This window comes from Myotis daubentonii, chromosome 17, assembly GCF_963259705.1.
Source record: "Myotis daubentonii chromosome 17, mMyoDau2.1, whole genome shotgun sequence".
Lineage (NCBI taxonomy): Eukaryota > Metazoa > Chordata > Mammalia > Chiroptera > Vespertilionidae > Myotis > Myotis daubentonii.
The window spans coordinates 31719240-31734909 of NC_081856.1; the positions used below are offsets into that span (position 1 = coordinate 31719240).

Sequence of the window (15670 nt, forward strand, 5' to 3'; positions counted from 1 at the left end):
TACATATATTCGTGCACCGTGCACCGGTGGGGTCCTTCGGCATGGCCTGGGAGGATCGGGCCAAAACCAGCTCTCTGACATCCCCCAGGGGGTCTCAGATTGCACAATGGTGGTTCTCGGGTGACGCACCCCTGAATCAGGCTGCCTCCTCTCTGGTTCCGGGTGTGTCATTCGAGAACCTCAGCTGCCAAGTCACCACAGCTGGGCAGCTCCTGCACTGAGCGTCTACCCTCTGGTGGTTAGTGCGTTTCATAACTACGGTGTCTGCCCCCTGGTGGTCGTTGCATGTCATAGCTACCGGTCGGACGGTCACTTAGGCTTTTGTATATATAGATGGTTACTGTTACTGTGAACTTTTAATTGTCCAATGGAACAGTGGTTACCTCATCTTTATGGAAATATTACAGGAAATATAAGAATTGTTTATTTTATCCTTAGAGGTTATTTGGTGTATCTTTCTGGTTGAGGAAAATTAGGTAGTGCTGGAGTGTTGGTTTTTGCTTTGTGTTCTGTTGCCAGTCAGGTCCCTCTTTGTTTTATGTTCCTGTTGGTGCTTCCTCTGACTAGTGAGATGCTCTGTTCAGGAGCCGTCTTGAGATGTTGAGAACTTGTAAGAGGAACAGTTCTGCTTTCAGACATTCAGATAATTGAAGTCTTTATTTCTGTCTTATTGATGGTTCTGTCAGGAAGTTAACGGGATCACTTTCTCTGTAATAACCTCAGGTCGAGGTGATATTGTTTGATTAGACTGAACGAACTCCTGGATGCCAGATCCTCAGGGAGCCTTGACCTGAAAGGCTTGAGTGCTGCATGAGGATATTTTTGACATGTCTTCAAACTCGAGGCGTTTCAGATGTACAATTAGACTGTGTGCACTTTATTGTTTGTGTAAGGGTAAAGGAAATGATTTGAAAGACATTTGGTTAGTCCTATTATATAATTTTGTGGTTTTTGAAACCCACTAGTATGATTTATTTTTTTCTTTGAAATAAAGGAAATGTAACTATAAGAATGGTATTTAAGCTCGTTTCTGTGTTTTCTTTTAGGTGGTATTAAAGATAATCAAACATTATCAAGAAGAAGGACAAGGCACTGAGGTGGTTCAAGGAGTGCTTTTGGGCCTGGTTGTAGAAGATCGGCTTGAAATCACCAACTGCTTCCCTTTCCCCCAGCACACAGAAGATGATGCTGACTTTGATGAAGGTAAGCATACTCATCTCAAATGTGTCTTTGCAGTACACACAGATGGTTATTAATATAATTCCCACTATAACATTTGATTATTAATACAATTAATAATCTATCAGGGTGGCCTAGTTCACTTGATTTCTGAGATTTTTATTTTTTTTTTATTTTTATTTTTTTAAAATATATTTTATTGATTTTCCACAGAGAGGAAGGGAGAGAGATAGAGAGTTAGAAACATCGATGAGAGAGAAACATCAACCAGCTGCCTCCTGCACATCCCCTACTGGGGATGTGCCCGCAACCCAGGTACATGCCCTTGACCGGATTCGAACCTGGGACCTTTCAGTCCGCAGGCCGACGCTCTATCCACTGAGCCAAACCGGTTTCGGTGATTTCTGAGATTTTTTAAAAAATTATATAAATTCTCTGAAATGAGGATGCATATGAAAAACTTTATTAGTTTGGCCTTTACTTACTTGGAATTTGTGATTCTTATTTTAGTAGTTTGGATAGGAGCTTTACATTGTGAAGCACAGGGATCATCATTATGTGTCCATCCATTTTTTTCTATGGTATTTTGACAATGTTTATGAAGAGATGAGCTGAGCTCTCTGTTTCAGAAAGATTCTTTTCGAGCATTTCAGTTTTGTGCTACAGGTATAATTGCTTTGTTGGCAAAGGCTAATAGTTAAAAACTCACCAAAGGCCAAGGGTGATAATCTAAAAATTTTTAAAAAATCTAGTGGAAAATAATCTCCCTGACAATAATGTTGAATATCTTTTCATATGTTTCTTGGTTATTTGCATGACTTCTTTGGAGAAATGTTTATTCAAGTTCTTTGCTCATTTTATAGGAGTTTTTTTTTTGTTCTTGAGTTGAATGAGTTCTTTTTCTGTTGCAAAATATTAATGCCTTATCATATATATGGTTTGCAAATATTTTCTCCCATTTCATAGATTGTTTTTTAATTCTGTTGTTTCCTTTGCTGCATAGAAGCTTCTTAGTTTCATGTAATTCAACTTATCTATTTTTGCATTTGGTATACTATTTAAGAAATCATTGCAAGACCAATGTTATGATGCTTCTTCCCTTTATTTTTTTCTAGGACACTTATGCTAGTATTAGAGGCCCAGTGCATGAGATTCATGCACTGGGGTAGGGGGTGGGGTCCCTCAGCCCAGCCTGCGCCCTCTTGCAGCAGTCTGGGACCTCTCGGGGGATGTCCGCCTGCTGGCTTAGGTGGTATTAAAGATAATTCCTCTCACAGTCTGGGACCCCTCGCTTATTACTGCCCACCTGCAGCAGACACCACCGCTGCACTCGCCAGCCGTGAGCCTGGCTCTCTGCTCCTTAGTGCTGTCTCAGAGGCGGGAGAGGTTCCCGCCACTGCTGCTGGGCTTGCCAGCCATGAGCCCAGCTTCTGGCTGAGCGGCGCTCCCACGGAGTGCACTGACCACTCTGCGTTGAGCATCTGTCCCCTGGTGGTCAGTGCACGTCATAGTGACCGGTTGTTCTGCCATTCGGTCGATTTGCATATCACTCTTTTATTATATAGGATTATACCGTTTTGGTTGCTGTTGCTTTGTAATATGTTTTGAAATCAACAAGTGTGAGATCTCCATATCCTCCCCCCCCCCCCCCCCAAATTTTCCTATTGTATGGGTATATCCCGGAATAGAATACTTTTACATGCTATTTTAAGTTATGCTAAAAACCCATTGTTTTGCTTACTGCTTTTCCTTTATTTTGTGCCAGCTCAAACTATTATCTTCAGGGAATGATTTTTTTGTTGTTGAGCAAGCACTTGATGTTTATTTTTATTTATTTATTTTAAAAACGTTCTTTATTATTTATTCTTTTTAGATAGAGGGAGGGAGAGGGAGAGGGAGAGGGAGAGGGAGAGGGAGAGGGAGAGGGAGAAACATTGATGTGAGGGAGAAATATTCATTGATAACCTGGGTATGTGCCCTGACTGGGAATCAAACCTGAGACCTTTCTGTGCACAACGCTCAACCAACTGAGCGGCGCTGGCTGGGGCAATGTTTATTTTCTCATTGATTTCTGCCTCCCTGTGTAGGAAGCACGTGCCTTGGCTTCATTTTATAGGTGAGGAAACTGAGGTCCAGAGAAGGGACAACCTTCTCAAGGTTTTGCAAGCACCAACTGGCCCACCAGCTTCAGGGAAGGATCTTTTCTTCTGTCTTCTCCCTTATTGAAAGTAAAATACTCACCAACTACTTCATAATTTTAGTGATTATGTATTTTGAGTTGCTTATCTTTTTCTTCTTTTTTTAAATTAAAAATTTTGTTTTTGTGCCTCAGGTAAAGTATACATTTTAAATCTATGATCCAACAGTGAGATGTTTTAAATTAGGGGTTGGCAAATTAGAATTCTTGGACCTACTTTTACATGTAACATTTTATTGGAACACTGTCATGTCCATTCATTTCTGTATTTTCTGTGGCTGCGTGCCTGTTACAGTGGGGTAGTTGAGTACTTGAGAAAGACCATGTGGGCATCAAGCCTGAATTTTTAAATGTCTGACCCTTTAAGAAATATTGACCAGCCCCTTTTTTATATATAGTTTTTTCTTCTTTTCCCTCATTAGGTTGAAGAATAAAGTGGTAGTTCTCTCTTTTCATCACAAATTGATGACCTTTTGTTTGTTGTTTATTTCTTCTACATGTTTCCCTTAACATTGACTGAGTTCAGAATGTATTGTGGGCACTGTAATTAAAATGTTGCTATTACTGGATGTTTGTTTCACTGGTACATCTGGAAAGTATAAGAATAGGTAATATTTGCTTTAATTTAAATCCTTTTTGCCTTTAAGAAAACCCCCATATATTGAATTGCCGCTGCTTAGGGGAACTGTCTATATACGTATATATAATAGGGAAGAAAGGCAATGAATTCATGGTTGCAGGCTTCTGATCAGATATTGTGGAAAGGAAATGGTGTGAGGCCTATAAACTTGGGTGGGAACCAAAGCTCTTTACTTATTAGGATCTGTATGACACTGAATAATTCCACTTCTGATCAGATTTTTTTTCTGACTTCGTAATATTTTTCATTGATTTAGTACATATTGTTCTTACTGAGTACTGGAAACATAGCTGAAGGATAATTTCCTTATAAGATTATTAACATTTTGGAGAGTGCTACCTTAGATTATGTTCAATAGATTGATCAAAATCAAGGAAACTTGGGGCATGAAGCTTTTCTCTTTTTGTTTCTGCCATGAATTCACATTTTGCTGTTGAACATGTGATAAACTCTCCTTTGAGTGGTTTAAATCTTGGATACACTTTTATGTAACAGAATTCACTTTTCCAGTTGCAAGTAAGATCACATTAGAAAATATAGGCTTAAAAAAATGAGGAGAAAAACCCATATTAAAATTCCCATTAGGGGGCACTATTATCAAGCTTAGGAGAAGTAGAGACTAATTTGTTTTCTCAGACATGCAACCTGAGGCTTGCTAAAAGGGAAAAATATTTTCATCTGATAAGATTCAGATACTGTTTTATACAACTGAATTCCTTAAATATGTTATAAAGTGCACTGAATTAAACACAGATCCAATAACTCACTGTCTTGTTTTTCAGCAGACTAAATCAATTTAATATTGCAGGTGATATAGGAAGCCTACTTTATTCTGCATCAGAGCCAAATCCATAATTTTCATATTTGGAGCGGACAAATTTTTTATTTTGCTTTCTTTAAGTCAGCCCAAAGGATGATCCTTGACTTTAAATAAGTTTCCTTCCAAAATGAAGCATGGAGGCTGTATTTTACTACGAAAAAATGCAGTTAGGGGAATGAATTGATGTCTTACTCAGATAGTATTAACGTGTGCAAGATTTGTAATTACTAAAATAATTCCACACAATGATGTAATATATATGCAAAAATATATAAAATGAACAAAGTAGCTTTTTTGTTCCTTTTTAGGTACTTGAAAATTATTTTCTTTTTTTTCTAACTTAAATTTGGTGTTAGAGTAAGAAATACTGCTGACTGCTGTACATAATTATTTTATTAAGCTTCCAAAAGAAAAGCAATGGTGAAGAATCTTAAACAGATTTTTCAAAGGCTAAAATGTGAGTTGGCAAAAATGTAATTAAAATAAAATGTATTCAGCGTAATTTTTCACAGCATAGGTGTTGTTTTTTGTATCACAGGGTTCAGTGAGAAAAGGTTTGTGTAGTTATATTATTTGCAATACTTTCTATATAAGTAAGTTATATTTTAAGTTGGAAAAAATCTCTGCTTAATTACTTGCTTCCTGAAGACTCACCTTTCTTAGTTTGCCTGCAATCCACACCCAGTGCAAAACTGCTTGAAACATAGCTGATGCTTACTATTTTGGCTTTGTATTGCTTTTGAGTTCAGCGAAGTGTTGAATCAGGATAGAGAAAGCTTTTCATATTTTTTTAGACAGATGGGTACATTTTGTGAAAAGACATGATGTTTACTTATTATTTTGTATTATCTTCTATCTGTATTGATCAGTGAGCATTGTGATCTGTTTGACAGAATCTTTTTTTTTTTTTTAATCCTGTTTCTGGTCCTGTCAGGTTGCTCAGTTGGTTAGAGTGTTGTCCCCATACACCAAGGTTGCAGGTGTGATCCCCGGTCAGGGCACATACAAGAATCAACCAATGAATGCGTAAATAAGTGGAACAACAAATCGATGTCTGTCTGTCTGTCTGTCTGTCTCTCTCTCTCTCTCTCTCTTTCTCGCCCTCCCTTTTACTCTCTCAAATTAATAAATAGAAAATTTTAAAAATTCTGTTTATTTTATTGCATTTTTATAAAAAAGCTTTTCTTGGTAGAAATAATGGATAAATTGGATAGTTTTGGAGTGTTTTGAAACATACTGGATAAGTAGGAACATGTTTACTTTGTGACCTCAAATCATTAAGTTGGAGGTATGATAAAATGGTTCAAATATCTCAGAAAAAATATCTTAGTAATTCATTTCAGCTTTTTCCAGAAAATTACATATGAGTAGGTGGTGAAAAAGACACAAAGGTAAGAAATTCTGGTTACTGCTTTGAAAGATTTTAACTGGGGGAGACAAGTATGTAAATAAAGAATTGGGAAACAGCATTGATACAAGTCTAGAGTGAGGAAAGAAACAAAAAATGATGGGGATGTCCAGCTATGAGCTACTAATTCTTCTTGGAGTGCCTTGGGCTGGGGGGGGGGGGGTAAAGTGTGATTTTGTAGGTGAATGTCAATTGTATTTTTAAGTATTTTTTTAAGGAAGTTATGTCTTGTGAGATATGTATAATTATTCCCATTTCTAGTCCCTCAAATAACACAATCATCTCTAGAAATAAAGAATAAACTCTGTAATATAGATTCAACTTGTCATTCTTACTGTTGAGATAACTTTTTTGACAGTATTTTTCAAATTTGTTGCTGATTTTATATCCAGTATAAAAGTTGTTTTCTAGGTCTGGGCTCTTGATCTATGAAGGGACTCATGACAAGAACTTAGTAACATGTTTATACAAACTTTGGACCCATGCTGCACTTAGCTGTACTTAAATGTTTAGTATATATACTTAATAAAATTTAAATACTTAATAAAATACATGTATTTCATTTAAAATGAAACATTGTGTAGGCCAGTAACTGGAGAGAATCTGTACACTGAATTAGGCTATAATTCTGGAAACTGATCTCTGTTGTTTTTCATGATATTATTTTGAAAATGTTAAATCATTCACATTTAATGATTTATCATAGGGCAATGAACTTTAGACTATTGCTTGCTTAACTTATTTTGATTGATTTAAAACTAACTTAGAACCTTAAACTTACTTTGTATGATCAGTTTTTGGTCTACTAAGGTGATTAGAATACAAGAAGTAAAATCCAAATATGAAGCATCAACTCCAGTATTTTTATGCTTTTTGGTTCTCTTTTTGGGTGTCTTAAGATAAGAGTAGGAACAAAGTCTAGCTTCATTTTGAAAGCTTGGAAACTATTTTTGCGTTTACTTCATGTTTTAAAACTTAGGGTTTTCTTTTTGTTTAAATGAGTTTAGAAACTCTTGTGCATGGAAGGATATACTACTGAAAATGTGGTCAAGGTAAAGAATTTTCTGCTTAAAGAAATTAAAGCGCTTTACGCTATTCCTCCCCTTGGTCCCTAAAGTGTAAGTGCTATGGTTTGGAAAGAAGCCAAGTAAAACCTGTTCAAATTTTGTGCAGACTTAAAGTAATACTTTAAGATTTGAAAATTACAGGTGGCTATAGTACTTAAATAGTATTTAAAATGCCTAAGTTTCCAAGTCTAAAAATGTAATACCTAAATTACTATTCCCAGGGGTTTAAATTTTAATTAAATAAAAATGGTCCTAGTTTTGAACAACAACATTATGTATAGATAGTTGAATTTACTTCTAAACTTTAAGATAATAACCATTAAAAATGAACAGTTTGGCACTAATTAAAGTGTCAGAAAGCCAGTTACAGTGTGTGACCAAAGATCTTCGCTATTTCTGTTTTTTTTCTTCAAAAATTGTTCTAACCAACACAATTTAAGCTTGCTTTCTACCTTACCCAGAAGTGCTACCAAGCTCCACTCCCCAATTAAATACATCAACTAATTTGCAACTTTTGTAGATTGATAGGTTAATTATAATGAAATATGATGTTATGTTGTCAATACTGAGTTTTCCAAAGTGCCCTTTATATTAAGAGTGGTACTTTAGTGACGCTAATGAAGTATTCTCTTTGTTTTATATTTCTCACTAGGTGAAAGTTTCATATCTCTTGAAACTTTCACCTGTTTGAAATTACTCCTCATGGTTTACCTATTATTAGTTTCAGAGGTGTTTTCATACCTTTATCTCTATTTCACCATGAGGACTTTTTGCTGTTTTTTAAATTTGTATTTATTTATTTACTAGAGGCCCGGTGCACAAAAATTTGTGCACTCGGGGGGGGAGGGGGGGGTCCCTCAGCCTGGCCTGTGCCCTCTCGCAGTCTAGGACCCCTCGGGAGATAACGACCTGCTGGCTTAGGCCTGCTCCCGGGTGGCAGAGGGCAGGCCCAATCCCTAGGTGCAGCCCCTGGTCGGGCTCAGAGCAGGGCTGATTGGGGAGTTGGGGCGCCGCCCCCTGTCACACTCAAGGCAGGGTCGATGGGGAGGTTGTGGAGCAACCCCCTGTCACGCACAGAGCAGGGCCCATCAGGGGGTTGGGGTGCTGCCCTCTATCACCCACAGAGCAGGGCGGATCAGGGGGTTGGGGCGCCGCCACTCTCACACTCAGGGCAGGGCTGATGGGGAGGTGATGGCTCTACCCCGTCACACACAGAGCAGGGCCCGTGGGGCGGGGGGAGCTCCCCCCTATCAGGCACAGAGCAGGGTGGATAGGGAGGTTGTGGCCCCGCCCCCTGTCACACACAGAGCCCCAGGGCGATCAGGGGGTTTGGGTGCTGCCCCCTGTCACGCTGATTCCAGTGCCGGGAGGCCTCGTGGCTCCGCTGATCCCGGTGCCGGGAGGCATATTACCCTTTTACTATATAGGGTAGAGGCCTGGTGCATGGGTGGGGCCGGCTGGTTTGCCCTAAAGGGTGTCCTGGATCAGGGTGGGGGTCCCCACTGGGGTGCCTGGCCAGCCTGGGTGAGGGGCTGAGGGCTGTTTTCAGGCTGGGGGTGACTGAACTCCCAAACGCTCCTTTTTTCCTTTTTTTCCTTTTTTTTTTTTTAATTCTGGGCCAGCTTTAGCTTGAGGCTTGGCTCCAGCTCTTCGGCCTCCGGCTGAAAGTAGGTTTCTGGCCTTTGCTTACAATGTTGTGAATCTGCTGGCTGAAGTTGGGCGTATTTGTTACAGAGTTTCTTAAACTGCCGGCTCAGAGGCAGTGGCAGGCGGGGAACGTTGGTTTCCTCCGTCACTGAGGCAACCAAGCCTCATGTTAGTTTCAAGCTGCCTGGCTGCCGGCCGCCATCTTGGCTGACAGTTAATTTGCATATCTCGCTGATTAGCCAATGAAAAGGGTATCGGTCGTACGCCAATTACCATGTTTCTCTTTTATTAGATAGGATTTTTAAGGGGAGAATGATGATTTTTATTTTCTTTTTAAAATATATTTCATTGACTTTTTTACAGAGAGGAAGGGAGAGGGATAGAGAGTTAGAAACATCGATCAGCTGCCTCCTGCACACCCCTTACTGGGGATGTGCCCGCAACCAAGGTACATGCCCTTGACAGGAATCAAACCTGGGACCCTGGAGTCCTCAGGCTGACGCTCTATCCACTGAGCCAAACCGGTTAGGGCTGCTGTTTTTTTTAATCAGTAATTTTTCTGAGTACATTTTAGATGCTTTCTGATATATTTGAAAACAAAGGCAATATTTATTTTGACTTAAATAACAACAGAATGGCATAGGTTTGTAATGCAACCCTGCATCTCCACCCTACCCTCACCCCCATTCACGTTCACCCTTCGTTTTCTCTAATATTTAACCTACGGACACTTTACATAAAGAAACCCTTTCTTCCCTGCTTGATTGGTGGGAGGATCATAATATTATTCCAGTGGTCTTTGCAGAAATGTACCTGTCTTGTTTCTGTTTTGCAGAATTGGGTAGGAGATACCTTGTAGAGACATCTTTTGGGGACAGGTTTATAACCCCCACCAGTAATTGGCTGTAAGAGCCCGGCAGCACAGTCCTGTTTGGGGCTCTGGACTTGTGGCATGCTGTTAACCACAGCAGGCAGCAGTGGCCGCAGCAGCCCCGTTCCACAAGTACCAGTTGTCCCCAAGCCACTATAGCTTCTAGGTTCATCTGCTCTCACTTTTCACCTTTTCTTTTCTTTATTCCTTTGTTATCTATTCATTAAATCAATATTTCTGTGGGAACTACGTGCCAGGCATTTCCACTGGTCATAGCATACCTATGTCTCTGCTAAGGCTGTTTTTTGAACTGTTCATTATTTAAACAACTTAGCTATTCTAAGCAGTATATTTGTATAGAAACATAGGAAGATTTGTTAGCACATTATGTTAGTGAAGTCAGATTATTAGTATAAAGTGGAGATTATGCAGCTATTCAGGTGAAACATTTTTGTGTAGTTGGAGAATGATTTGATTTACAAATGTATATATGCAAATCTATACATTTCAAAGTTTGCAATTCAAAGTGATTCCATTGCTTTGTAAAGTAATTTTGTTTCTAAAAATTATTCATCATGTTTTCATTTTCATATTAGGAATATTTTGTTTTTATTTTTTAGCTCACTTGGCAGTGACTCCCAAAAGTTTAAAGTTTCTTTGTCAGTAATTGAATTTGTAAGTAAATGTACTCAGTTTTTAAAGTATATTACCAAAATTCTTAAGGTAATATGAATTATTTCTACTTAATTTTATTTTAAATTTATTATTATTTTTTTAATCCTCACTCGAGGACATGCCCAAAGAGAGGAAGGGGGGCGGGTGGGGACAAGAAGACACATGCCTAAAGATAGGGGAGGGGAGTAGAGGGGAGGGAAGAAGAGGGGAAGGAGGGGAGGGCAGGGGAGAGGAGGAGGAGAAACAGTGATCAGTTGCCTTCTGTATGGTCCCCATCTCCCTGACTGGGGACTGAACCTACAACCCAGATGTGTGCCCCTACCCAAATGGAACTGGCAACCTTTCCGTGCACAGGATGATGCTCAATCAACTGAACGACTCTGTCCAGACTTTGCTTACTTTTACAGTTTCTTCTTTTCTTCCTCTTACCACTCCCACCATTACTACACAGATAAAACAAAACATTAAAGGGATTCAGTGCTAGAAGAGAGTGAAAGGTTGTGTGAAATGAGGTAATGTAATACCTTGATGGATATTAGCCTTTTCTCTGGTGATAAAATGGGTCATGGGATGGTATAGACATAACATGAACTATAAAAATCACTGTAAGCCTTAACTCGGTTACTTTCCTGCTCTTTAGAAGATACTTGACATAACTAACAGAGATTGATGTTTTGTCACAAACCAGATTTGTGTTTCCAAATTGTCTCCTCAAACTATGGGCAATCTGGTAAAAAATTATAGTAGCCAGTTCTGTATATATGGACATGATGTCTGCACACATATACCATTATAGCTCTCATTGAGAAAATTCCTAAAATCATTCATATATACACAGATCTTGCAAACTTTCTGAAAAGTATAATGGGAAGGAAATTTAGACTGAGTTCAGGCGAAAGTTCTCTTAAAGTTGGCTAACCACTGATTGTAACAATGGGTCTCTCCAGCCTCAGTTTTCACTTTCGCGGAGTAAACCACAATAGGAACTTCCGTGATTCTTTTTATACTAAGAGTGTGTGTGTGTGTGTGTGTGTCTGTGTCTGTGTGTGTGTGTTTTAATTGATTTCAGAGAGGAAGGAGAGGGAGAGAGAGATAGAAAAAACAATGATATGAGAGAATCATTGATCGGCTGCCTCCTGCACATCCTCCACTGGGGATTGAGCCAACATCCCAGGCATGTGCCCTGACTGGGAATTGAACTGTTATCTCCCAGTTCACAGGTTGACACTCAGCCATGCTGGCTGGGCTGTGATTCTTTTTTATTTTATCTTCACCTGAGAACATGTTTATTGATTTGAGGGAGAGAGATGTGAGAAACATTGATTGGCTGCCTCTGATATGTGATCGACTGTGATCGAACCCATAGCCTTTTGGTGTATGGGATGTTGCTCCAACCAATTTAGCCACTCGGCCAGGATGGAACTTCTGTAATTCTTTTAGCAGGTGGGAAACTGAGGCCCCGAGAGGCCCAACTCTAAAATTAGTGGCAAATCCTGAACTAGAAACCCTACAATTTAGAAGGGTTGTCAGTAATCTCAGTATTTTGTCAAAATCACTGAGTGATACAGATGCCTGCAGTTGTGACTTGTAGGTATGATATATTAACTTAAAAGGCTACTTTTTGGTGTTATCATTTAGTATCAGCACAGTTGGAATTAAATGATTGTTAAATTTAAGACTGGACTTAAGAGAGTTTCCTAAGTTTGAATGTATATACACCAAATATTAAATAAAAATAAAGGGCAATTCTAGTTTTCAGTTCAACAGAAATTAGTGGTAGTTAAGTATAAATAGCTCAGATACTCTAAACCCAATTATATACTGCAAGTTAACACAGCTTCTGGTTTTTTGTTACATGGAATGAAGAAACTAATTGAAAATGTAGATTGATCTGGGTAGGTTCAGGAGAAAAGTGTATTCTTATTAAAGGCTACTGAATGCAGTTATAAGCAGTTTGAGTAGATGGTTTAATCTGATTTAAGAAATCAATGTCTGATTGATGACACGGGAAGAGTTTGTAGAATCCATTGCTGTGCAGATGACTTAGACAGTACTGATAAATCTGGTCATGTGAATTTCCTTCCTTACACAGTATGGTTAGTGGTTTGTTGTGCAGTGCTTCCAAACTGCTGTGACTGCCATCTGCACAAGCAGAGTAAACGAGAAGCGAGCATGGAAAGGAAATGGATCAGTTAGTTGTAAGGAACCTGTGAACACTGGGTGCCACTCATGAAACACTGAGCAGTTAATGATTTTCCTTTGTAACCAATACAACTAGCTGTCTATAACTGGGAGGTGTGCAAGTTGCACACAGTTCACCTTTTCTGATATCTTGGTGCCTATGGTTGAGACCAACTGGGGAATCCAGGGACAGTAACAATGATTAAGCTTCCATTATTTTATTTTTCCCTATTTTTGTTGTTGTAATCTTTTTATTGCTTCAGTATTTGGCACCATTGTTGAGGTAGATCTGATAATCACAGTATTTTTACTTTGCCTGAATGGAATCTTTTTGGAAACAAATTATGATATAAAACAAGTTTTCTGAGAAACATTTAAATACTTTTAAAAAATCTTAAAGTTGTTACCAACAGGGAACCATATGATGGAGAATTTGTGTATGAATAAGAGGACATGACTGGCAGAATCTAACCTGTTGTATTCCTTTGTCACTGGATAAATCTCATTTCAATCTGAGGTGTATAACTTGTAAAATAGTTTTTTTTGTGTGCATATGGTTACCTTCTTGAGGTAAACATGTGAACCCTATAAAACTGTGTTAACTATGAATCATCTGGTACCTCCTTCGAAATTAACATAACCTTATATAGATGACTAATAATACAAAGCCATTGTGGTTTCTGTGGTTTTTACCAAGCATGGCTCCAGTTCTAAAACATTTAAAATGAAACCTGCTCTCTTTAAAAATTTTTTTAGACAAAGAGTTGTCTTATCAGCAACCTTCAGTAACTTAAGCAGATCCATAACTGGGGGGAATTAATAGCAGAGAGTTTTTGTTGACACCAGGAAGTAGATTAAGTAGTGCAATTGTGGTAATGAGTACCATATATGATAAGCCTGAGCCACCTGGGTTTTATTAGGCTGCTTGATACTTTGATCACAATATTATTTCAAGGCTTGTCTATTTAAATTGCTAAGTTTTCTTGTCATCTTTGTGATTTAGATCATAGTTTCTTTCACTGCAAAGAGATTTTTTAAAAAAAAAAAGGGAAAAGAAAGGCTCTAGCCAAGTCAAAAATTCTGCATAGGTACAAGTTAACATCTAAGCAAGTCATCATAGAATGAGAAAATCTGTTAAACATAAAATGAAAAACTGAAAGTATAGCAGTTGAATATCAAGTTCTTCTGACCTTGCTTCTCTTTAGTTTTTGCTTGGATCATAATCACACTTTTGTTTATCATGTGGTAATGGAGTACTACAAGGATGTTGGGTATAATTATTGTTTGGTATTAATGTATACACTTAAAATATATATTTCATGTTTTGAGAATATAGTATTGCTATCGGTTTCCCTTTAATTGATATTAAGTGGTTTTGATGAACATCTTTGAGAATTTATGGAAAGATTTTTAACTACTTCACCCATAATGAATGAATTACACTAATCACAGAATTTAATTTGTTTGATAAATCATCCTGCTTTGTCTTTGAACTTGAAATTTTATACTTTAGTTAGTCCAAAATAGATGAATGAAATTTTTAGTCATCAAAATCAACAGACTTTCCACTAATTTTCTTTACTATAGAAGTAGTGTTTTACAGGTATTTAATGGTATCTTTGTTATGTATTTAAGCAAATGTTTTAGCTTGGGAAAATAAATTTCCATTTTGACTAGTAAAGGAAGGACAGGGAATATTTAATAATTTAAGATGTTAAATTACTGCTAGCATAATGATAATCACTATTAAGTGCCATTTTGAATAATACGTGTAAAATGCTTTGTAGATTTATTCGCATACTCAGTAATTTTCAGTTTTGATTTTTGAGTACTCTTACAACTGTTGTAATTTGGCTAGAAGTTTCCATGTCCCAGTGTAACTTCTAAATCTTGTTAAGGGCTAACTTAAAATGGTCTTTTTTTAAATAATGATTTGCCCTTGGCAGTGAAACAACAGCATTTTTGTTGAAAAAAAGTATTAAAAATAGGAAAATATTTGAACCTTGGAAAGATTGTTTACCAAGAATTTGTAACATTCTTATTTTTTGAAAATAAGGTAGTAGCACTTTAAGTTTTAGAGGTATGTGAACACTCATTGATTTAGGCAAAATGAACTCATGTAAGAGGCAGAGGGATAGATTTAGGAACAAGCATGTGGTACAAGCATAGAGAAATGAGAAGATACGTTGATTACAGCAAAGAGTTAGTTTAGGGGAATGGTCTGAAATAATAACAGGGTCAGATTACGGAAGGCTTTGATGCATGGAAAAGAAGCTTAAAACTTGAAGCAGTTGTGAGTTATCCTAGGTTCCCCAGCAGAGGTGTGATAGTATAAAATCAATATTTTGTGACTAAAGGCAGGAAAAACAGGCAGATAATGAGGGTTTGGATGAAATGTGGATAGTAGCAATAAGAATTGAAAAGGTGAATACTAGAGAGAGATATGGAAGAAATGGCAAAAGATTGAGTTCAAGGGTATATACACATTTTGAGCGCTTGGCTTCATGTATCAAGTAATTTTAATATCTGACATATTCTAGGAGAATTAAATTCCTGTTTGTCATCCCTTTCCCTCTTTAATCACTGTGAAAAGCACTTGTTCTGTGATAACAGTATGTGTGGCAGAGCAGATGGGTATAGAAAATGTAAGCTGTTGATAACCACCAGGGGGATTCCTGCACATTTACTGAAATATTAAATATTTAAGATTTTAGCCGAGGCCGGTTTGGCTCAGTGGATAGAGCGTCAGTCTACGGACTGGGAGGTCCCGGGTTCGATTCCGGTGAAGGACATGTACCTGGGTTGCGGGCACATCCCTGGTGGGGGATGTGCAGGAGGCAGCTGATCGATGTTTCTCTCTCATCGATGTTTCTAACTCTATCTCTCTCCCTTCCTCTCTGTGAAAGATCAATAAAATATATTAAAAAAATTAAAAAAAAAGATTTTAAATCAGGGAGCCGCTTGGGCCATTTTGAAAGTACATAT

The 15670-nt window shown here is 38.0% G+C and overlaps 1 protein-coding gene across 2 annotated transcripts in view; it reads left to right on the forward strand.

Moving 5' to 3' along the window:
• EIF3H (eukaryotic translation initiation factor 3 subunit H) overlaps positions 1 to 15670 on the forward strand; it is an 84166-nt gene that overhangs the window by 15643 nt on the left and 52853 nt on the right. For both annotated transcript variants that reach the window (XM_059671867.1, XM_059671865.1), the window contains exon 2: positions 1047 to 1203. In XM_059671867.1, the coding sequence (XP_059527850.1) occupies positions 1047 to 1203 (157 nt within the window). The remainder of the gene's footprint in view (positions 1 to 1046; positions 1204 to 15670) is intronic.